This window comes from Coregonus lavaretus, assembly GCF_964263955.1.
Source record: "Coregonus lavaretus genome assembly, contig: HAP1_SCAFFOLD_320, whole genome shotgun sequence".
In the NCBI taxonomy this organism is placed as follows: domain Eukaryota; kingdom Metazoa; phylum Chordata; class Actinopteri; order Salmoniformes; family Salmonidae; genus Coregonus; species Coregonus lavaretus.
The window spans coordinates 188,548-213,143 of record NW_028159255.1 but is presented as its reverse complement, the minus strand read 5'-3'; the positions used below and the strand labels follow the sequence as shown (position 1 = coordinate 213,143).

The following is a 24,596-nucleotide window of genomic DNA, read 5'->3' as shown; positions in this document are numbered from 1 at the left end:
CTTAGATTTGTGTGTATTGGGTATATGTTGTGAATTTTCTAGATATTACTTGTTAGATATTACTGCACTGTCGGCGCTGGAAGCACAAGCATTTCGCTACGCCCACAATAACATCTGCTAAACACGTGTACGTGACAAATAAAATTGGATTTGATTTTGGTCTTTTACTAAATAGGGCTATCTTCTGTATAGCCCCCCTACCTTGTCACAACACAACTGATTGGCTCAAATGCATTAAGAAGGAAAAAAATACCACAAATTAACTTTTAAGAAGGCACACCTGTTAATTGAAATTATTTCCAGGTGACTACCTCATGAAGCTGGTTGAGAGAATGCCAAGAGTGTGCAAAGCTGTCACCAAGGCAAAGGATGGCTATTTGAAGAATCTCAAATATATTTTGATTTTTTTAACACTTTTTGGTTACTACATGATTCCATATGTATTATTTCATAGCTTTGAGGTCTTCACTATTTCTAGAATGTAAAAAATTGTGCATTCGGAAATTATTCAGACCCCTTGACTTTTTCCACATTTTGTTAACTTGGAGCCTTATTCTAAAATTGATTAAATAGTTTTTTCCCCTTATCAATATACACAGAATACACCATAATGACAAAGAAAATACTGTTTTTTAGAAATTTTTGCAAATGTATTAAAAATAGAACGAAAATATAACATTTCACATAAGTATTCAGACCCTTTATACTCCGTACTTTGTTGAAAAACCTTTGGCAGCGATTACAGCCTCGAGTCTTCTTGGGTATGACGCTACAAGCTTGGCACACCTGTATTTGGGGAGTTTCTCCCATTCTTCCTTGTAGATCCTCTCAAGCTCTGTCAGGTTGGATGGGAGCGTTGCTGCATAGCTATTTTCAGGTCTCTCCAGAGATGTTAGATCGGGTTCAAGTCCGGGCTCTGGCTGGGCCACTCAAGGACATTCAGAGAATTGTCCCGAAGCCACTCCTGCGTTTTCTTGGCTGTGTGCTTAGGGTTGTTGTTCTGTTGGAAGGTGAACCTTCGCCCCAGTCTGAGGTCCTGAGCGCTCTGGAGCAGGTTTTCATCAAGGATCTCTCTGTACTTTGCTCTGTACATTTTTCCCTCGATCCTGACTAGTCTCTCAGTCCCTGCCACTGAAACACATCCCCACAGCATGATGCTGCCACCACCATGCTTCACCGTATGGATAATGCCAGGTTTCCTCCAGACGTGACGCTTGGCATTCAGGACAAAGAGTTCAATCTTGGTTTCATCAGACCAGAGAATCTTGTTTCTCATGGTCAGAGTCCTTTAGGTGCCTTTTGGCAAACTCCAAGCAGGCTGTCATGTGCCTTTTACTGAGGAGTGGCTTCCGTCTGGCCACTCTACCATAAAGGCCTGATTGGTGGAGTGCTGCAGAGATGGTTGTCCTTCTGGAGGTTCTCCCATCTCCACAGAGGAACTCTGGAGCTCTGTCAGAGTGACCATCGATTGCTCAGTTTAGCCGGGCGGCCAGCTCTAAGAAGAGTCTTGGTGGTTCCAAACTTCTTCATTTAAGAATGATGGAGGCCACTGTGTTCTTGGGGACCTTCAATGCTGCAGACATTTTTTTGGTACCCTTCCCCAAATCTGTGCCTCGACACAATCCTGTTTCGGAGCTCTACAGACAATTCCTTTGATCTCATGGCTTGGTGTTTGCTCTGACATGCACTGTCAACTGTGCGATCTTATATAGACAGGTGCGTGCCTTTCCAGATCATGTCCAATCAATTGAATGATCAATGGAAACAGGATGCACCTGAGCTCAATTTCAAGTCTCATAGCAAAGGGTCTGAATACTTCTGTAAATAAGGTATTTCTTTATGTTTAATACATTTGCAGAAATGTCTAAAAACCTGTTTTCACTTTGTCATTATGGGGTATTGTGTGTAGATTGATGAGGGAAAAAAATCATTTAATCAATTTTAGAATAAGGCTGTAACGTAACAAAATGTGGAAAAAGTCAAGGGGTCTGAATACTTTCTGAATGCACTGTATATAGCTCAACTTTATATCCATGCAAAGATACATTATGGGATCATAACAGATCCAAAGCCCTGTCACCAGACTTGGCACATCACAGACAATCTGGACTGTCATGATTATAATGCAGAGACAGATTACAACAACAACAAAAAATCTACTTTTTATTGATTGACAGAGGATGGCAACAATTCATGATATCTCAACACATCAGCCCAAGACATTGATCAGCAAAAACTCACATCTCTATTTAGAGTAAGACCCGCTTTCATCACCATAGGTACAGGGCTATTGGAATTCCTAAATGCCATACAGAATGATCCCTGACTCCAGTCTCCGGTATCTGTCCTCATAGAGGACATGGTGGATCCCGCTGTCTGTCGGATCACAGATTCACTGCAGATTCTTCCCACGGATGCTCTTCAACCTGGTCAGGTGGGAGAGGAAGGATCAATTAGTATCATTCGTGTAACGACACGGTCATAATATTACAATATGTTTTAATGACATGGGTCAATTGTTTTTGGCCTGGTTATAACCGTTTTTGGCCCGGTTATAATTGTTTTTGGACCTGATTATAACTGTTTTGGACTACAATTAATGTTATTAAAAAGCACCTTAAAAACCCATTTGGATCAAAACATTGTGAGCCAATAATAAAGGTATGTGTTATTATTACAATAGTTTTTCAACCCCTCCTGAAATGTCATGTGTTTGACTACATCAGCTGATTGAAACAAGGACCATGCCCTCTGACCTTCTGAGCAGCTCTTCTGTTGATACGCCACCTCCCTCCTCCTGGCTGTTCCCGTCACTCCCCTCTGAGCTGCTGTCTGATGACTCCTCCTTCCTACCGCTCTTCTTCTGCTTGCCTTTGTGCTTGTGCCTCTTGTGCTTCTTCTTCTGCTGTTATCAACAACAACAACAACGGCAGAGAGGGAGAGTCAAGAGGACATACTGACAGACAGTGAATGGCGTTTCTGGCACCTCCACCAAAACAAAGACCAAACATGTTTGGTGCAATGGAGATACTCTTGAATAACTAACTTAGCCAGTCATAGAGCAGCATCTCAGAGAGAGACAGACAGACAAGACACCGTAGTCAATTTTTCCTGGGTTCATTTGTTTCCCCCGGGCCGTACCTTTTTGTCCTTCTTGTGCTTGCCGTGTTTCTTGGCTTTGTACTTTTCCTTACACTTCTTCTTGTGTTTGTCGTTCTTAGCAGAGGGAGTTGGGGCCGGACGGCGCTCTGCTGCTGAATAGACAATCAGAGACGGAGAGATTCCAAATCATCTACATAAACATCTCAAGATGGGCTGCGACAGACCGGTTTGAATAGCTTTTATGCGAACGACAAGAATTGAATGGATGTTAAGGAATCATGAATGTCTGTTCAACCGGGCCGGGCAAATACAAGATTTGATCGCGTTACTGGTAAGGGACTCACTCAATGTAGAGGAAGGGGGGGGCAGTCGAGGTCCAAACTCCTCCTCTTCCATTTCCTGGTCCTGAGGGGGCGGGGCAGCAGCAGGACCACTGGGCATTTTGAACATAACGTCTAAAAAAGAAAAACAGAGAGTTAAAACCACGTCCATTTTGTCCACTGTCCTCGAGGCCTTTCATCATTGTCCACTACCCAAATAGTTAAAACCACGTCCATTTTGTCCACTGTCCTCGAGGCCTTTCATCGTTCTCCTAACTACCCAAATAGTTAAAACCACGTCCATTTTGTCCACTGTCCTCGAGGCCTTTCATCGTTCTCCTAACTACCCAAACAGCCATTGTTAAACTACCCATCTATATTGGCTATAGGAACAGAAGGACCGGTGTTCTTACCTGTGTGCTGGCTGGGTGTAGCTGATACAGACACAGGTGGAGCAGGTGGGCTTGTGTTGACATTGAACTGGTTAGATATCTGAGGCCCAGTCCCAGCCTTGCTCCGAACACCTTCCTCCTCCTCCTCCTCCTCACTCTCTCCTTCAGAAGAAGAGGAAGACTTCTCGTCTGATGAACTGGCGAAGATGGCCTTGAACAGATCCATGGGTGGCCTGCTCTCCTCTTCCTCCTCCTCCTTCTCAGTGTCTGGCTGCTCAGTCAGAAAGATCATTGATAAACAACATGTCATTTACAAAACATCCATCTCTTACATCGGTCAAACCTCTTAGTATTACAGTGGACTGTTACGTCTGTCAAACCTCTTAGTATTACAGTGGACTGTTACGTCTGTCAAACCTCTTAGTATTACAGTGGACTGTTACGTCTGTCAAACCTCTTAGTATTACAGTGGACTGTTACGTCTGTCAAACCTCTTAGTATTACAGTGGACTGTTACGTCTGCCAAACCTCTTAGTATTACCGTGGACTGTTACGTCTGTCAAACCTCTTAGTATTACAGTGGACTGTTACGTCTGTCAAACCTCTTAGTATTACAGTGGACTGTTACGTCTGCCAAACCTCTTAGTATTACCGTGGACTGTTACGTCTGTCAAACCTCTTAGTATTACAGTGGACTGTTACGTCTGTCAAACCTCTTAGTATTACAGTGGACTGTTACGTCTGTCAAACCTCTTAGTATTACCGTGGACTGTTACGTCTGTCAAACCTCTTAGTATTACAGTGGACTGTTACGTCTGTCAAACCTCTTAGTATTACAGTGGACTGTTACGTCTGTCAAACCTCTTAGTATTACAGTGGACAGTTACGTCTGTCAAACCTCTTAGTATTACAGTGGACAGTTACGTCTGTCAAACCTCTTAGTATTACAGTGGACTGTTACGTCTGCCAAACCTCTTAGGATCAGTGGACTGTTACGTCTGTCAAACCTCTTAGGATCAGTGGACTGTTACGTCTGTCAAACCTCTTAGTATTACAGTGGACTGTTACGTCTGTCAAACCTCTTAGTATTACAGTGGACTGTTACGTCTGCCAAACCTCTTAGGATCAGTGGACTGTTACGTCTGTCAAACCTCTTAGGATTACAGTGGACTGTTACGTCTGTCAAACCTCTTAGTATTACAGTGGACTGTTACGTCTGTCAAACCTCTTAGTATTACAGTGGACTGTTACGTCTGTCAAACCTCTTAGTATTACAGTGGACTGTTACGTCTGTCAAACCTCTTAGTATTACAGTGGACTGTTACGTCTGTCAAACCTCTTAGTATTACAGTGGACTGTTACGTCTGTCAAACCTCTTAGTATTACAGTGGACTGTTACGTCTGTCAAACCTCTTAGTATTACAGTGGACTGTTACGTCTGTCAAACCTCTTAGTATTACAGTGGACTGTTACGTCTGTCAAACCTCTTAGTATTACAGTGGACTGTTACGTCTGCCAAACCTCTTAGTATTACCGTGGACTGTTACGTCTGTCAAACCTCTTAGTATTACAGTGGACTGTTACGTCTGTCAAACCTCTTAGTATTACAGTGGACTGTTACGTCTGTCAAACCTCTTAGTATTACAGTGGACTGTTACGTCTGTCAAACCTCTTAGGATCAGTGATGTATGAAGTGTAGTAGGATTCTACCAGTACCTCTACAGTAGGATCAGTGATGTATGTAGTGTAGTAGGATTCTACCAGTACCTCTACAGTAGGATCAGTGATGTATGTAGTGTAGTAGGATTCTACCAGTACCTCTACAGTAGGATCAGTGATGTATGAAGTAGGATTCTACCAGTACCTCTACAGTAGGATCAGTGATGTATGTAGTGTAGTAGGATTCTACCAGTACCTCTACAGTAGGATCAGTGATGTATGTAGTGTAGTAGGATTCTACCAGTACCTATACAGTAGGATCAGTGATGTATGTAGTGTAGTAGGATTCTACCAGTACCTCTACAGTAGGATCAGTGATGTATGTAGTGTAGTAGGATTCTACCAGTACCTCTACAGTAGGATCAGTGATGTATGTAGTGTTGTAGGATTCTACCAGTACCTCTACAGTAGGATCAGTGATGTATGTAGTGTAGTAGGATTCTACCAGTACCTCTACAGTAGGATCAGTGATGTATGTAGTGTAGTAGGATTCTACCAGTACCTCTACAGTAGGATCAGTGATGTATGTAGTGTAGTAGGATTCTACCAGTACCTCTACAGTAGGATCAGTGATGTATGTAGTAGGATTCTACCAGTACCTCTACAGTAGGATCAGTGATGTATGTATGTAGTAGGATTCTACCAGTACCTCTACAGTAGGATCAGTGATGTATGTAGTAGGATTCTACCAGTACCTCTACAGTAGGATCAGTGATGTATGTAGTAGGATTCTACCAGTACCTCTACAGTAGGATCAGTGATGTATGTAGTGTAGTAGGATTCTACCAGTACCTCTACAGTAGGATCAGTGATGTATGTAGTAGGATTCTACCAGTACCTCTACAGTAGGTTCAGTGATGTATGTAGTGTAGTAGGATTCTACCAGTACCTCTACAGTAGGTACAGTGATGTATGTAGTGTAGTAGGATTCTACCAGTACCTCTACAGTAGGTTCAGTGATGTATGTAGTGTAGTAGGATTCTACCAGTACCTCTACAGTAGGATCAGTGATGTATGTAGTGTGGATTCTACCAGTACCTCCACAGTAGGATCAGTGATGTATGTAGTGTAGTAGGATTCTACCAGTACCTCTACAGTAGGATCAGTGATGTATGTAGTGTAGTAGGATTCTACCAGTACCTCTACAGTAGGTTCAGTGATGTATGTAGTGTAGTAGGATTCTACCAGTACCTCTACAGTAGGATCAGTGATGTATGTAGTGTAGTAGGATTCTACCAGTACCTCTACAGTAGGTTCAGTGATGTATGTAGTGTAGTAGGATTCTACCAGTACCTCTACAGTAGGATCAGTGATGTATGTAGTGTAGTAGGATTCTACCAGTACCTCTACAGTAGGATCAGTGATGTATGTAGTGTAGTAGGATTCTACCAGTACCTCTACAGTAGGATCAGTGATGTATGTAGTGTAGTAGGATTCTACCAGTACCTCTACAGTAGGATCAGTGATGTATGTAGTGTAGTAGGATTCTACCAGTACCTCTACAGTAGGATCAGTGATGTATGTAGTGTAGTAGGATTCTACCAGTACCTCTACAGTAGGATCAGTTGTAGGGCCATCAGTAGTAGAGGTGTCTGGTCCAGACCCAGAGGCTTCAATTCGAGCCACACTGAGGAACTCACTGAGAGGATCCTTCTCCTTCCTCTCCTTCTCCAAAGCCCCAGCCTGGCCAGACACATCCCACCTGGACCTCTTCCCTGGCTCAGATGGCTTCACAGCTACACAGAGACAGACGGAGAGACTCAGGGCCAGGTTTACTAAGCAGTGTGTGATGTCATGTGGTGTCTTCACTACGACTCTGAAGACCAATGGAATAAGAGCTCTGTGTATTTTTTTTCAACCCTTCAAACCTAAGCCAGTCAAATAACTACTTCCTGACCACATGCTTTCTATTCAGAAAGAACTGAAGTGCCAATGAATGATAATGACTTTAAAATCAGCCTTCGAGAGGTAAAGGCAGAGCGTGAAACAGCAGATCCTTTTACTGATCATGTCATTTAAAGAGCACAAGCTTCACTCATCCACACAATAGGATAAAACAGAAGCCTTCGAAAGTCACTTTAAAATCAGATGAAATGAACTGGGTTGGCAGAGGCTCTGATATCTGTGTCTGGATGAAGTGGAACTGATTGTTTGTTACCTTGTGGAGCGGGGGAAGCACTAGCTGTTGGACTCTCTGATACAGTCAGGAAGTTAAACACAGAGAACTTGTCTCTCTTCACTTTGGGCATTCCCACGAACCCTGACCTGGAAAGAAAAACAACAACAGTTAGAGCCCAATGCCATGACACACAAGCAGTATCCATTGAGTATTAGTATTCCTAGTACCATTCGTTCCGTGGTGATTAAGTGTGTACAGTACAAGTCAAAAGTTTGGACACACCTACTCATTCCAAGGTTTTTCTTTATTTTTACTATTTTCTACATTGTAGAATAATAGTGAAGACATCAAAACTATGAAATAACACACATGGAATCATGTAGTAACCAAAAAAGTGTTAAACAAATCAAAATATATTTTATATTTGAGATTCTTCAAAATAGCCACCCTTTGCCTTGATGACAGCTTTGCACACTCTTGGCATTCTCTCAACCAGTTTCATGAAGTAGTCACCTGGAATGCATTTCAATTAACATGTGTGCCTTGTTAAAAGTTAATTTGTGGAATTTCTTTCCTTCTTAAATGCGTTTGAGCCAATCAGTTGTGCTGTGACAAGGTAGGGGGGCTATACAGATGAATTCCAACCGCCGTGTCTTTGTAAGACGCAGAGTAGGTGAACGGATGATCTCCGCATGTGTGGTTCCCACCGTAAAGCATGGAGGAGGAGGTGTTATGGTGTGGGGGTGCTTCGCTGGTGACACTGTCAGTGATTTATTTAGAATTCAAGGCACACTTAATCAGCATGGCTACCACAGCATTCTGCAGCGATACGCCATCCCATCTGGTATGCGCTTAGTGGGACTATCATTTGTTCTTCAACAGGACACTGACCCAACACACCTCCAGGCTGTGTAAGGGCTATTTGACCAAGAAGGACAGTGATGGAGTTCTGCATCAGATGACCTGGCCTCCACAATCCCCCAACCTCAACCCAATTGAGATGGTTTGGGATGAGTCGGACCGCAGAGTGAAGGAAAAGCAGCCAACAAGTGCTCAGCATATGTGGGAACTCCTTCAAGACTGTTGGAAAAGCATTCCTCATGAAGCTGGTTGAGAGAATGCCAAGAGTGTGCAAAGCTGTCATCAAGGCAAAGGGTGGCTACTTTGAAGAATATAAAATATATTTTGATTTGTTGAACACTTTTTTGGTTACTACATGATTCCATGTGTGTTATTTCATAGTTTTGATGTCTTCACTATTATTCTACAATGTAGAAAATAAGTCAAAATAAAGAAAAACCCTTGAATGAGTAGGTGTGTCCAAACTTTTGACTGGTACTGTATGTCTATTCTGTGGGTGTACGTGTGTCTATTCTGTGTTTGTGTGTCGTTTGTGCATATTCTCTGTGTGTGTGTGTGTGTGTGTGTGTGTGTGAGTGTGTGTGTCGTACCCAGGGTAGGGGTCAGGTACATTGAACCTCTTGCAGAGCAGTTTGTCAGGGTGCCATTCGAACGAGTCTCTGGTCAGTTTCCCAAACATCTTCATCTTCACAGCTGCCTGCTTGTCATCCACATCATTCTGAAGACCAAAAAAGCCAGTACAGAGTATCAACCCACTGAGCCTCATGCCCAATCATGGACCCATAGCCTGTAACCCAAATGCACTTGTGTAGATCTGAAAGACTTGAAGATGGATAGATATAAAAAAATGGTAATAGCTCTAATAATCTAATTGGCATTTTGAGCATTTGGCTCGCACCCATTTTACATTTTAGTCCTTTAGCAGACACTCTTATCCAGAGCGACTTAGCGGAGGAATTAGGGTTAAGTGCCTTGCTCAAGGGCACATTACATTTTTTTGTATTTTTTATCTAGTCGGCTCAGGGATTCGAACAAGCAGCCTTTGGATTACTGGCCTAACGCTCCTGCCACCCAGCCGAAACTGCTCAGGGGGTACGGGCTAGGCGACCGTCTAGAATACATGTGTCCATCCACATTGAAGAGTCTGGAAAGGTCATAGGGGAGAGTTTGGTTCCCCCGCTGTCGATCATGATGATAAAGGATTAGACATAAAGGCTGGATCATAGTGATTTACAATAGACATATAGCAATAGACCACAATTATTTGTCATTGTTAACATGTGGTCCTCTGTAGCTCAGCTGGTAGAGCACGGCGCCTCGTAACGCCAGGGTAGTGGGTTCGATCCCCGGGACCACCCACACGTAAAAATGTATGCACACATGACTGTAAGTCGCTTTGGATAAAAGCTAAATATGCTAAATGGCATATTATTATTATTATTATTATTATTATATAGAAATATGCCTCTGTGTGTTGTGTTGTAAGCTCAAATGGACAGTGAGCAGTGACGTCCAACTGACCCTCAAAACCCCCAATACTTTCTCTGACTGTTATCATAGAATATGTTGAATTTGATTACTGTAACCAATTATTGCAAGGCACATTACGACGCAAAACCAAGCTATTAACAGAGATGAACGAGGAAGTAAGGCTTTAAGATAATGTGCTTGAGATCTGTACTAAGAGATTTCACCCGGGCGCCCGGTCATGTCTGCTTGCTTCCACCCGTAACGTCCCTGCTCATCTCTGTCAACAAAACATCTCATTCTCTGGGAGACATCCTGATCCCCCCCCCCCCAATCCTTCAACATTATGGTGAAGCTCCCTACCTCCTGATCTCGCGTCACCTCCACAGTGTCTGCCTCCACGGCGTCGTCATGTTTCCCTCTGGTGAAGCGACAGGACAGAGAGGAGCTGCTGGGCTTGTAGAGGAGAGCCGCTCGGACAAACTCATCCCTCTCTCTCCCTCTCTCCCACTCTGTCATGGCGGGGTCCAAGCTCAACTCCAGGGCATCTGGACACAGAGTTGGGGGGGGGGACACGGTTAGATTCGTGATGATAAAACCGTCATTGGAATCTTAGTGGATAATGCAAGTTTGAGAGGAATGCCCTAAAAGCAAAAACAAATTTGGCTGATTCTTCAGAAAGTATTAAAATGCTCTCCATTTCTGTGTTCTACATGAAAAGTATGTGGTTGTATTATCTTAATAGGCCATAATAAACATTAAAAATACCATATTGTCATTGTCAAGCACTTTGTCTTTATTAAATGTCAGTTTAAACCAGTTCTCTGTACCTCGTTCTCCCTGTTTGAGCTTGTCTATGTAGAGGTCATAGCGGGCCTGTTTATGAGCGGTCCTCTCAAAGGGTTTGAAGGTCTGTCCTGCCTGTGCCTGGGCTGCAGGTCCACTCCACACACTCAGAGCTTCCTGCTGCTGCTCTGCTGGGGGTGCAAACCTGGATGGATGAATTCAACTGAGACTCAGTCATATGACGTTGCCAGGAGCAGCAGGATATTGTAGGTGAGAGCGATACAAGACGTTGCCAGGAGCAGCAGGATATTGTAGGTGAGAGCGATACAAGACGTTGCCAGGAGCAGCAGGATATTGTAGGTGAGAGCGATACAAGACGTTGCCAGGAGCAGCAGGATATTGTAGGTGAGAGCGATACAAGACGTTGCCAGGAGCAGCAGGATATTGTAGGTGAGAGCGATACAAGACGTTGCCAGGAGCAGCAGGATATTGTAGGTGAGAGCGATACAAGACGTTGCCAGGAGCAGCAGGATATTGTAGGTGATAGCAATACAAGACGTTGCACAAACAAAACATATCAGGGCATGTTCAGGGGTGTTCTTCACACTGCTACAACGTGATATCTGCTACAACGTGATATCTGCTGCAACGTGATAGCTGATGTAACGTGATATCTGCTACAATGTGATATCTGCTGCAACGTGATAGCTGCTGCAACGTGATAGCTGCTACAACGTGATAGCTGCTACAACGTGATAGCTGCTACAACGTGATAGCTGATGTAACGTGATATCTGCTACAATGTGATATCTGCTGCAACGTGATATCTGCTACAACGTGATAGCTGATGTAACGTGATATCTGCTACAATGTGATATCTGCTGCAACGTGATAGCTGCTACAACGTGATATCTGCTACAATGTGATAGCTGCTGCAACGTGATAGCTGATGTAACGTGATATCTGCTACAACGTGATATCTGCTACAACGTGATATCTGCTACAACGTGATATCTGCTACAATGTGATATCTGCTGCAACGTGATAGCTGATGTAACGTGATATCTGCTACAACGTGATATCTGCTACAACGTGATATCTGCTACAACGTGATATCTGCTACAACGTGATATCTGCTACAATGTGATATCTGCTACAACGTGATATCTGCTACAACGTGATAGCTGCTACAACGTGATAGCTGATGTAACGTGATAGCTGATGTAACGTGATATCTGCTGCAACGTGATAGCTGCTACAACGTGATATCTGCTACAATGTGATAGCTGCTGCAACGTGATAGCTGCTGCAACGTGATATCTGCAGGACCACAACAGCAGAAAAGACGCAACGTGGAGTGCCTGGATACAGCCCTTAGCCGTGGTATATTGGCCATATATCCCAAACCCCCGAGGTGCCTTATTGCTATTATAAACTGGTTACCAACATAATTAGAACAGTAAAAATAAATGATTTTGTCATACCCATGGTATACCACGGCTGTCAGACAATCAGCATTCGGGGTTCGAACCACCCAGTTTATAGAACACTGGACTACAATACAACACATATCCCAGGAGACTTCAGACATGGTCAGACAGACAGACATATATAGGTGTACCTGCTAGACAGGGCCTTCTGGGCGGAGGCTTTGGCTGCTGCAGCTGCTACCCCTGCAGCCACCACAGCTGCTCTGCCCTCCCCAGGGATGGGCTCAGTGGGGGGTCTGGGTCCTGAGGTGGTATCTGAGGAGGGCCTCCGTAGGCTGGAGAGTCTCTCTCTGTCCTCAACCTTCAGCAGGTCAAACACAGAGCTGGGGCCTGGAGGGAGGAAGACAGCGTGGAGACAGAGAGGAGGACAGGTAGAAGGACAGCGAGGACAGGGAGGAGGACAGGGCAGGGAGGAGGACAGGGCAGGGAGGAGGACAGGGCAGGGAGGAGGACAGGGCAGGGAGGAGGACAGGGAGGACAGGGAGGACAGGGCAGGGAGGAGGACAGGGCAGGGAGGAGGACAGGGCAGGGAGGACAGGGAGGAGGACAGGGAGGACAGGGAGGAGGACAGGTCAGGGAGGAGGACAGGGCAGGGAGGAGGACAGGGCAGGGAGGAGGACAGGGCAGGGAGGAGGACAGGGCAGGGAGGAGGACAGGTCAGAGAGGAGGACAGGTCAGAGAGGAGGACAGGGCAGGGAGGAGGACAGGGCAGGGAGGAGGACAGGGAAACAATACTAGGTTTTAGAGACAAAAAACATCACCATTGATACAGAGGAGATACCCCAAATATCCTTGACTTTCAAATCCAGGTAGGTCTTCAATGTTCAAACACTGGTAGCGGACAGGGAGAAGACCGGGGTGAGCAGTTAGGACTACAGAGTGGGATGGACATAGCACCATGGTTGATAAAGACAAGATGTACACCAGCAATACAACATCCTTGTTGTGTCAAGGGGTTGGAGACCAATCCAGAGAATAGCCTGTACCTTGCAGTGCCGTCTCCCCCAGCAGCTCCCTCCTCTGGGCAGAGTCCAGCTGGTGGCGTCCTCCCTTAGAGGGCTCTTCCTGGGCCATGTGTCCTCGGGACGTCAGCGGGGCCTGGTGGCGTCCTCCCTTAGAGGGCTCTTCCTGGGCCATGTGTCCTCGGGACGTCAGCAGGGCCTGGGCTACCATGGGGCTGACGCTGGACATGTCCACCACTGGACGGAAGTAGTGGACCGGCCTGAAGTCTCTGGGCAGGTCGGGAGGAGGGAAGATCTGAGGAGAGAGAGAGAGATGAGGGGGGAGGGGGGGGGGGAGATGGAGAGAGAGAGGGGAGAGAGACAGGAGATGGAGAGAAGGGGAGGGTAGAGAGAGAGAGAGAAGATGGAGAGAGAGAAAGGCCAGGGGATGGAGGCGATATAATTCTGAGGGAATTGATGAGAGATTCATTTAGAAACTAGGCTAAGAGAGCACCTACTGTTTTGGTCTCCATCTTATCGGAGCCCAGGGTGAATCCTTCTAGTATTTTACCCAGATAAGCAGCGTCTTTACTGTGGACTGAAGAAAAAAAGTCATTTAAACAGCATTAGATAAAAATATCCAGTGATCTTCAGTGATGTGATCTACATTTTGTTCATGGGCAGGACTTTTCCACTAAATAAAGAGGCACAGAGAGAGAGACAGAGAGTCCCCTACACATAGCCATAACAAGTGTATGCACCAGAACTTTCCATAGTGCAGGACAAACAACTCGGCGGGCCTGGAGATTCTCTATTGGAAGAGCTTTTTAGTCCAGGAATAGGTTTAATCTGTGTCTGGGGAAACTGGGCCAGTCTATTCTATCTCCTGTCAACTCAGTGGGTCTCACCTTTCTTCTTCCTGTTGTACTGTTGGGGGGCGGTCCATCCGTACAGGCCGTCCCCAGGCTCCTCCCCTCCCAGCACCGCGTCGTAGTTAGACATGGTGTCTCTGTGGTAGATGTCCTCATCATCATCCTCCATAGCACCCACACCAAACCCCTGGGGGGGTCAAAGGGTCAAGCAAAGCACAAGCCAAATATCCCAGAGCACCTGCACTAGTAACAACAACCAAAAAACAAATCAAGAGAGCTGACAACAGTCAGACAGTGTTTTCCCTACTATTAGAGCTGACAACAGTCAGACAGTGTTTTCCCTACTATTAGAGCTGACAACAGTCAGACAGTGTTTTCCCTACTATTAGAGCTAACAGTCAGACAGTGTTTTCTCTACTATTAGAGCTGACAACAGTCAGACAGTGTTTTCCCTACTATTAGAGCTGACAACAGTCAGACAGTGTTTTCCATACTATTAGAGCTGACAACAGTCAGACAGTGTTTTCCCTACTATTAGAGCTGACAACAGTCAGACAGTGTTTTCCCTACTATTAGAGCTGACAACAGTCAGACAGTGTTTTCCCTACTATTAGAGCTGACAACAGTCAGACAGTGTTTTCCCTACTATTAGAGCTGACAACAGTCAGACAGTGTTTTCCATACTATTAGAGCTGACAACAGTCAGACAGTGTTTTCCCTACTATTAGAGCTGACAACAGCCAGACAGTGTTTTCCCTACTATTAGAGCTGACACAACAGTCACAGTGTTTTCCCTACTATTAGAGCTGACAACAGTCAGACAGTGTTTTCCCTACTATTAGAGCTGACAACAGTCAGACAGTGTTTTCCCTACTATTAGAGCTGACAACAGTCAGACAGTGTTTTCCCTACTATTAGAGCTGACAACAGTCAGACAGTGTTTTCCCTACTATTAGAGCTGACACAACAGTCAGACAGTGTTTTCCCTACTATTAGAGCTGACAACAGTCAGACAGTGTTTTCCCTACTATTAGAGCTGACAACAGTCAGACAGTGTTTTCCCTACTATTAGAGCTGACACAACAGTCAGACCGTGTTTTCCCTACTATTAGAGCTGACAACAGTCAGACAGTGTTTTCCCTACTATTAGAGCTGACAACAGTCAGACAGTGTTTTCCCTACTATTAGAGCTGACAACAGTCAGACAGTGTTTTCCCTACTATTAGAGCTGACAACAGTCAGACAGTGTTTTCCCTACTATTAGAGCTGACAACAGTCAGACAGTGTTTTCCCTACTATTAGAGCTGACAACAGTCAGACAGTGTTTTCCCTACTATTACAAGCAGATTACAAGTCACAGACCTGAACTACTAAACAAACAATGAGAGACACCCGTATGCCTACCTGTCCTGCCACTCCTCCCCTGCGTCTCTGTCCCTTCTTGTCCTCTCCAAACAGGTTGGTGGTCCTGTCTGAGTCCATGGTGAACAGGTTGATGTTTCCCGCCCCGGGACCTCCCCTGAGGGCCGCCAGGGGGTTCAGACCCCGGTACCCCAGACCATGGAGGTCCACTTTAGGGGTGAAGTCTATAGGGGTCACGTCTTTAGGAGCGAAGGTCACATTCTCAGGGACGAACTCATCATCCTCGTCGTCCTGCGGTTTAACAGTAGGGAATGGATCAATCAATCACATTTATCTTTGCAATGATGGGTAGGGGGTAAATGTTAAGTCGCCTATTTAGGGGACATTCATTATAATTTGATTGTTTTATCAAGGTTTATCAAGGTAATTAGCTTATAAATAAAATTCTGTAAGGCCAATTCGCTTCGTGATTGTTCTGGCTGACAGCCCCGGCTTCCCTGCTTCAATTCAGTTGGCCTCGGGTGACATATCCACAGCCATTGGAGGCTCGGGGGGGTCCCGCCTTAACACTAATTTGCTGATCGGACTGTTAATATCGCTGCTAAGCTGAGAGCCTACTGCAGCGATAGGAAGTAGTTCCCTTTGTTCTACAACACACGTCCATTCATATCGAATGGAAAGGTTAAAAAAACATGTGAAATCACTGAGGGACAAAACTTTATATTAGATTAAAGCTGAGACTGATGAATCCGTAGAGTGGCCAGCCAACTCTGTGTTACGTTCACAGGGGAAGAGACAGCAACGAATTAAAGCAGTGCACCGGGAAATCAGTCGGCTTTTCCCTGACCGCTAGTTATATAGACAGTTACAACATTAATAATGCATCTGAAACCTTCTAGCATGTTCTAGCTTGTTATATCTTCTTATAGTGGTGGTCCTGTATGGCTCAGTTGGTTGGATGTGCATGGTGCTTGCACCGCCAGGGTTGTGGGTTTGATTCCCAGGGCCACCTGGCATATATTATTATAATATGATTATTCTTTTAGCATGTCAGTTGTAAAGTTGATTGTGATGTATACGTACGTAGATCATTAACCAAAAAATGCAAGCCGTGTTCCCCCATTTTTCACGAATAGGTTGTTCATAGCAAATTACATTTGAAAATGAAAATCTAGGATGTAGTGTTATCATACTATTTACTATAGCAGCGCATACTAGTGCAAAAAGTCCATACAAATCATAGATAAATAATTAATCAAATAAATACGAGCTTTCTAACAGAATAGGGCATTAGCAGGTTCTGTTCATGGCCCTCTCATGGAGATATGTTTTATACAGCCATCCACCTAACATTAAACGTTCTTAATGTAGAGCTGGACTCTAGTTTTAAGAGCAGGTGACGAGATGCGAGACAATATGAATATTCTGAGGAATGGCTACCCGTGATTCTGATGAACCGTTGGGAGGCAAGGCAGAGCCGAACACCCTTGTTGCAGGATCTGAAATAGAGAAAGAACCATTTTAGAATGATTTTATTCACAAGTAAAATCCTCCTTTGTGAGAGTAGAGTCCGTCTGTACAGTCTATAACACGTATTAGCCTACAACATTAACTGCTTTGAAAAGTCGGTGGCAAGTGCAACCCACCTGCTTCCTGCTTGCACAGTCTCCTCTTCACCCTAGGCCCAACCCCCTGGCCATCCTTCCAGCCCATCCTCCTCAGTAACTCCACCCCCATGGAGGACCTGCCAGGTGTAAACAAAGGTCAGTCAGGCCCAGCAGCAATATGAGGCAAACCGCAACTACATTTAGCTAGTTGAATACCAGGGGCTGTGTCAAAGAGTCTCAAGAGTAGTTCCGCTGATCTGGGATCAGTTAGGCCAATTGAGATCATAATGAATCATTACCATGGACAGAGACGACCTGATTCTAGAAAAGCACTCCTACCGTTAAGACACTTGATACATACGGGGCCCCAGAGTGACCACATCAAGTCTGTTCGGTTACCTAGCCGGAGCCACCAGGTCTTCCAGGACAGTGTCCCCGGGGATAGGGGCTGAAAGAGAGGTGATGGCTCTGGCCTTGTCCCCGATCAGATCCTTCCTGCCTGAGGCAAAGTCAGCCGTAGTGATGATCTGTCTGGGGGCGATGCCGTGCTCACCCAGGTCCTGAGGAGATAAAAAACACGTGTTACATCCCCCATGTTGTACAATCATGTTGGTCCAGGAGGGAAATGGTTGCTGTCCTGAGAATGTTCTTCTTTACATTTACGTCATTTAGCAGACGCTCTTATCCAGAGCGACTTACATTATTCTATTTTTTTTTTCTTCATACTGGCCCCCCATGGGAATCGAACCCACAACCCTGGCGTTGCAAACGCCATGCTCTACCAACTGAGCTACCTCCCTGCCGGCCATTCCCTCCCCTACCCTGGACGACGCTGGGCCAATTGTGCGCCGCCCCATTGGTCTCCCGGTTGCGGCCGGCTACAGCAGAGCCTGGATTCGAACCAGGATCTCTAGTGGCACAGCTAGCACTGCGATGTAGTGCCTTAGACCACTGCGCCACTCGTTGTGGTCTCTAGAATATATAATGTGTTCCCTTTCAGATTCCAGGTACCTCCTCATCCACGCTGTGGTCTCTAGAATATATAATGTGTTCCCTTTCAGATTCCAGGTACCTCCTCATCCACGCTGTGGTCTCTAGAATATATAATGTATTCTCTTTCAGATTCCAGGTACCTCCTCATCCACGCTGTGGTCTCTAGAATATATAATGTGTTCCCTTTCAGATTCCAGGTACCTCCTCATCCACGCTGTGGTCTCTAGAATATATAATGTGTTCTTTTTCAGATTCCAGGGACCTCCTCATCCACGCTGTGGTCTCTAGAATATATAATGTGTTCTCTTTCCCAGGTACCTCCTCATCCACGCTGTGGTCTCTAGAATATATAATGTGTTCCCTTTCAGATTCCAGGTACCTCCTCATCCACGCTGTGGTCTCTGGAATATATAATGTGTTCCCTTTCAGAGTCCAGGTACCTCCTCATCCACGTTGTGGTCTCTGGAATATATAATGTGTTCTCTTTCAGAGTCCAGGTACCTCCTCATCCACGCTGTGGTCTCTAGAATATATAATGTGTTCCCTTTCAGATTCCAGGTACCTCCTCAACCATGACATGAAAGGGAAATAGTTAGCGTGATCAGTCCTGTTGTTGATGAGATAATATGAGGATGTTTTGCAGGGCTACCTCCTCATCCATGAAGTCCTCCGGCCTGGCGTTCTGTCTGCCTGCTTTCTGCTGCCTGGATGATACAAATGTTGATGGTGTCCACCCTGCAATGGGAATCAAGCAGTGATTCATACAGTTACATATAGCAATATTTTTTGGGATGAATATATTATATCGATATTTTACTCCAATTATACATTTGTAAAAAAATTAAAATCTACATCAAAAAGGTAGGTAGCGTTAGCTAGCACTAGTCCAAAGTCCAGTATTTTTCATGCTACAGTTTGTTCTCAATCTTCTTTTTAAATAGTGAGCCAACATGTTTTCAGCACTTATATTTCCATGACTGATGAAAACTCATTTTCTCATGGCTCTCTCGTCTCTCTGCAGCAGACATACAGTGAGCAATACGTTTGGAACATCAAATAGCAATAAAATGGCAGTATTGAATTACAATACATATACAATCCCAACACATATAGAATCGTGAGAATCGCAATACATATCGTATCAGTACCTAAGTATGGTGATAATATGGTATGGTGAGGTCCCTCAGTATGGTGATAATATGGTATGGTGAGGTCCCTCAGTATGGTGATAATATGGTATGGTGAGGTCCCTCAGTATGGTGATAATATGGTATGGTGAGGTCCCTCAGTATGGTGATAATATGGTGAGGTCCCTCAGTATGGTGGTAATATGGTATGGTGAGGTCCCTCAGTATGGTGATAATATGGTATGGTGAGGTCCCTCAGTATGGTGATAATATGGTATGGTGAGGTCCCTCAGTGTGGTGATAATATGGTATGGTGAGGTCCCTCAGTATGGTGATAATATGGTATGGTGAGGTCCCTCTGTATGGTGATAATATGGTATGGTGAGGTCCCTCAGTATGGTGATAATATGGTATGGTGAGGTCCCTCAGTATGGTGATAATATGGTATGGTGAGGTCCCTCAGTATGGTGATAATATGGTATGGTGAGGTCCCTCTGTATGGTGATAATATGGTATGGTGAGGTCCCTCAGTCAGTGATAATATGGTATGGTGTGGTCCCTCAGTATGGTGATAATATGGTATGGTGAGGTCCCTCAGTATGGTGATAATATGGTATGGTGAGGTCCCTCAGTATGGTGATAATATGGTATGGTGAGGTCCCTCAGTATGGTGATAATATGGTATGGTGAGGTCCCTCAGTATGATGATAATATGGTGAGGTCCCTCAGTATGGTGATAATATGGTGAGGTCCCTCAGTATGGTGATAATATGGTGAGGTCCCTCAGTATGGTGATAATATGGTATGGTGTGGTCCCTCAGTGTGGTGATAATATGGTATGGTGAGGTCCCTCAGTATGGTGATAATATGGTATGGTGAGGTCCCTCAGTATGGTGATAATATGGTATGGTGAGGTCCCTCAGTATAGTGATAATATGGTATGGTGAGGTCCCTCAGTACGGTGATAATATGGTATGGTGTGGTCCCTCAGTATGGTGATAATATGGTATGGTGAGGTCCCTCTGTATGGTGATAATATGGTATGAACTCCCAGCCCTAGAAAGAAGCCGGTTAAACGTCACATGATCACATTAATAGGCCTACATGCTACTCTCTGTCTGTCTGAGTGAGTGAGTGAATGAGTGAGTGAGTGAGAGAGAGATAGTGTGTGAGTAATTGTGTGTGTGTGTGTGAGAGTTCCACTCCTTTGCCACAGCATGACCAACCTTCTTTGGTGCCCACGGTGTTGAAGTACCCAGCAGAGAATCCTCCGGTGAAGGCTCCATGGAACCTCTGGTAGCGACCCTTCTCATCCTTCACCGTCTGCTCGTGCACCGGGATAGGTTTCCTCAGAGGCTCATCTACACAGGTGATCAAAACATCAGCAGCAATGATATTGTAGAGTAACACTTGCTACTGGGAAAGTAGATGGTTAGGAAATGCCCTTTTTTAGAAGCACTAGACAAAGAAGTGACATCAAAACTACAAGACACTATCTCTGATTTCTGTAGACCAGAACCAGGTCGACCAGAAAGAGAAATGATTGCCCAAATAGGTCAACGAGCTACCCGTTTGCTTAGTGGCATTTTCCCATGTCGGAAGGTATATCCATAATCATTAGATGGTTCTTATTAATTCTGCATCACTTACATTACCGAGAAGTTTACAAGAAAGTATTAAATCCAGTTTTCAGACGCTACCCTACATGGATGATGTGTTCTCGCCAGAGACGGAAGTGGAAGTGAGACATCCCACTCCCTCATTTGTTCTGGTTCATGTACAGCCAATGAACTAAGCAGACCAGACCCAGCCAATAGGGAGACATATCAGGTCACACAGGATGAATGGTGCCAGGTTGGTGAAATTACATTTAGAATTAGAAGCTAAGTACTAGCTAGTGTGTAGTAGCTAGCTAGTGTTGTACTAGCTAGTGTGTACTAGCTAGATAGGTTGTGTGAACTAGCTAGTGTGTACTAGCTAGCTAGCTTGTGTGAACTAGCTAGCTGCACAAGCAACAGTGGTTAACATAACACCCTGGACCAGAGCCGACTGATATTCGCCTAGCACGCTGACGCCCTGGACCAGAGCTAGTGACTCACGCGATACAAGCGACCAACAAAAGTCTACAGGTTGCGCGCGCACACATACCATCTGACACGCAGAAATACCATCTGACACGCAGAAATACCATCTGACACGCAGAAATACCATCTGAGATGCAGAAATACCATCTGAGATGCAGAAATACCATCTGAGACGCAGAAATACCATCTGAGACGCAGAAATACCATCTGAGACGCAGAAATACCATCTGACACGAACGGGCATGTGCTTTGAGAGTCGCAGACCAGGCGGCATCAGCGCACATCATCTATAGTTGAATGCTTCTCCAATAGGTTCTGGCTCCAGCAGTCATGTGTGGCTACGCAGTCATGAGTGAACAGGGAGTACAGGAGGGGACTAAGCACACACCCCTGAGGGGCCCCCGTGTTGAAGGTCAGCGTGGCAGATAATAATAATAATAATAATATGCCATTTAGCAGACGCTTTTATCCAAAGCGACTTACAGTCATGCGTGCATACATTTTTTTTGTGTACGGGTGGTCCCGGGGATCGAACCCACTACCTTGGCGTTACAAGCGCCGTGCTCTACCAGCTGAGCTACAGAGGACCACGCTGATGTCTTGTTGTCTACCCTCACCACCTGGGGGCGTCCCATCAGGAAGTCCAGGATCCAGTTGCAGAGGGAGGTGTTCAATCCCAGGGTCCTTAGCTTAGTGATGAGTTTGGAGGGCACTATGGTGTTGAACGCTGAGCTGCAGTCAATGAACAGCATTCTCACGTAGGTGTTCCTTTTGTCCAAGTGGGAAAGGGCAATAGAGATTGAGTCATCGGTGGATCTGTTGGGGCGGTATGTGAATTGGTTGGGGTCCAGGGTGTCTGGGATGATGGTGTTGCAATGACCAGCCTTTCAAAGCATTTAATGGCTGCAGATGTGAGTGCTACGGGGCGATAGTCATTTAGACAGGTTACCTTGGTGTTCTTGGGCACAGGGACTATGGTGGTCTGCTTGAAACATGTTGGTATTACAAACTGGGTTAGGGGAGAGCTTGAAAATGTCAGCGCATGCTCTGACCGCGTCCTGGTAATCCGTCTGGCCTTGTGAATGTTAACACGTTTAAATGTTTTACTCACATTGGTTACGGAGAGCGAGTCGTCCGGAGTAGTATTTAAAAACCGAATTCAAGACATTATTGTGCACTGCTCGTTAATGTAAATTATGCCCAAATAATAGGAACAGTCTACAGATTACGGATATACTGTCCCTACCGACGTGGGGGAAAGTGTCGCTAAACTGTAGGGTACAGACGTGTCAGCGTGGCAAGCGATTAGAACTCGTCTAACGAATGGATGAATAAGGTCTTAGTTTGAGACGGGGTGTTTTACTGTTATGATTACTGTACTTACAAGTGATCAACTGTAAACACGACAACGAACGAACCCTATCTGTTGGGCTAAACGAGACCGTGCTAACATGGCTAACTAGCTAGCTTTAACCGAGACATGGAGGCGATACCAGCAACTCGTGGAGACCACTTTGACAATTCTTTCCCTCACAATAACTATTAAATGGCTGCATTAATGGCATATACAAAGTAGAAACGTATGTTACCTTCTTCTAGCGGTTCTAACGGGGTTCCAAAAGTAACAAAATCCTGGTCGCTATCACTGTCGGACGCCATGTTTACTATAACTACGGAAACTCGTTCCGTTCAAAATCACGCGCAGACGCAATCAAATTGCGAACCGCTTATTCAAAGGTTAACTGAGTTTTACTCACTGGTCACTGCCTGTTGAATTTGGTAATAGATTAACTGAAATGTCCTGGAACTTATGCATTAATCGTGGAAGAGTTTTTATGTTCAATCAATTCAAGCTATGATCCTGTAATTACAACGAATTCAGCATTCAGCTTCATTGTAGGTTTCATAAGTTTGAGTGACATCTTGTGGTAACATTGCAAGCAGCTTGTGTGTGAGAGAGAGAGAGAGAGAGAGAGAGCTGGTGTGTGTTTAGTGTGTATGAAAGAAAGAGACAGAGAGACAGAGTTAGTGTGTGGGTGGATAAGCTGCTACCATCTCATTGAATGAAATTAATGGTTTAATTCCTCCAGCATGCTGAAAAGCAAAGCAGTGGCTATCAAATGTCCAGCCAGAGAGCACAATCCTCTGTCATTTGTTTTCTTTGAGCGCCAAATCATTGACATTCCCTCTGTTGTATATAAAAGCAGATACTGTCTTACAAAGAGCAAACTGTCTCCGTCAGCAGAAACCCATCCAGAATAAGACTCCAAAAAGCCCCCTGGACGCTGAATAAAACTTAATCCTCCCTTCTCTCTGCAACACAACCTCCTCCCCTCTAAATGTTAACTCTCTGTCTGCAGGGGGTAACCATGACCCTAACTGCCCTGTACGGCACTCAGGAGATAACCATGACCCTAACTGCCCTGTACGGCACTCAGGAGATAGCCATGACCCTAACTGCCCTGTACGGCACTCAGGAGATAGCCATGACCCTAACTGCCCTGTACGGCACTCAGGAGATAGCCATGACCCTAACTGCCCTGTACGGCACTCAGGAGATAGCCATGACCCTAACTGCCCTGTACGGCACTCAGGAGATAGCCATGACCCTAACTGCCCTGTACGGCACTCAGGAGATAGCCATGACCCTAACTGCCCTGTAAGGCACTCAGGAGATAGCCATGACCCTAACTGCCCTGTAAGGCACTCAGGAGATAGCCATGACCCTAACTGCCCTGTAAGGCACTCAGGAGATAGCCATGACCCTAACTGCCCTGTACGGCACTCAGGAGATAGCCCACTCATTTTGAGTGAAGCTCTGGCCAGCATCCCAAATGGCATCCTATTAGTTATATAGTGCACTATATCAGCCCCTTGCATGCATTCAGGGAACTTCTCTCAAACCTGCATTTTTTTACTAATATGAGTATCTTATCCTCACTGCTATAACCTTTCCCTCTCCACTGTGTCCAGATGCCTGGTGTTGAGTCTGGACCCCCCCATGACAGAGAGGGAGACAGAGGGATGAGTCTGGACCCCCCCATGACAGAGAGGGAGACCGAGGGATGAGTCTGGACCCCCCCATGACAGAGAGGGAGACCGAGGGATGAGTCTGGACCCCACCATGACAGAGAGGGAGACCGAGGGATGAGTCTGGACCCCACCATGACAGAGAGGGAGACCGAGGGATGAGTCTGGACCCCACCATGACAGAGAGGGAGACAGAGGGATGAGTCTGGACCCCACCATGACAGAGAGGGAGACCGAGGGATGAGTCTGGACCCCACCATGACAGAAAGGGAGACCGAGGGATGAGTCTGGACCCCACCATGACAGAGAGGGAGACAGAGGGAT

The 24,596-nt window shown here is 45.4% G+C and overlaps 1 protein-coding gene across 2 annotated transcripts; it reads right to left on the bottom strand.

The window, feature by feature from the left end:
* Nucleotides 1-2,138: 2,138 nt before the first annotated feature.
* Nucleotides 2,139-22,925, bottom strand: LOC311123104 (G patch domain-containing protein 1-like). Of its 2 annotated transcripts, none has more exons than XM_084197378.1 (21): nt 22,832-22,925; nt 20,385-20,519; nt 18,681-18,766; nt 17,438-17,598; nt 17,078-17,175; nt 16,872-16,930; nt 15,474-15,722; nt 14,106-14,256; nt 13,716-13,795; nt 13,243-13,513; nt 12,388-12,586; nt 10,811-10,971; nt 10,344-10,528; nt 9,104-9,231; nt 7,692-7,798; nt 7,082-7,269; nt 3,836-4,085; nt 3,447-3,557; nt 3,142-3,254; nt 2,757-2,905; nt 2,139-2,426 (listed from the first exon to the last, which is right to left on the bottom strand). In XM_084197378.1, the coding sequence occupies exons 1-21, from the start codon at nt 22,899-22,901 to the stop codon at nt 2,393-2,395; spliced, it is 2,985 nt and encodes a 994-aa protein (XP_084053504.1). In that variant the 5' UTR covers nt 22,902-22,925; the 3' UTR covers nt 2,139-2,392. The 2 variants fall into 2 exon arrangements, with proteins under 2 accessions (XP_084053504.1, XP_084053505.1); XM_084197379.1 differs by having other exon boundaries at nt 2,757-2,902.
* Between the last annotated feature and the right edge of the window lie 1,671 nt (nt 22,926-24,596).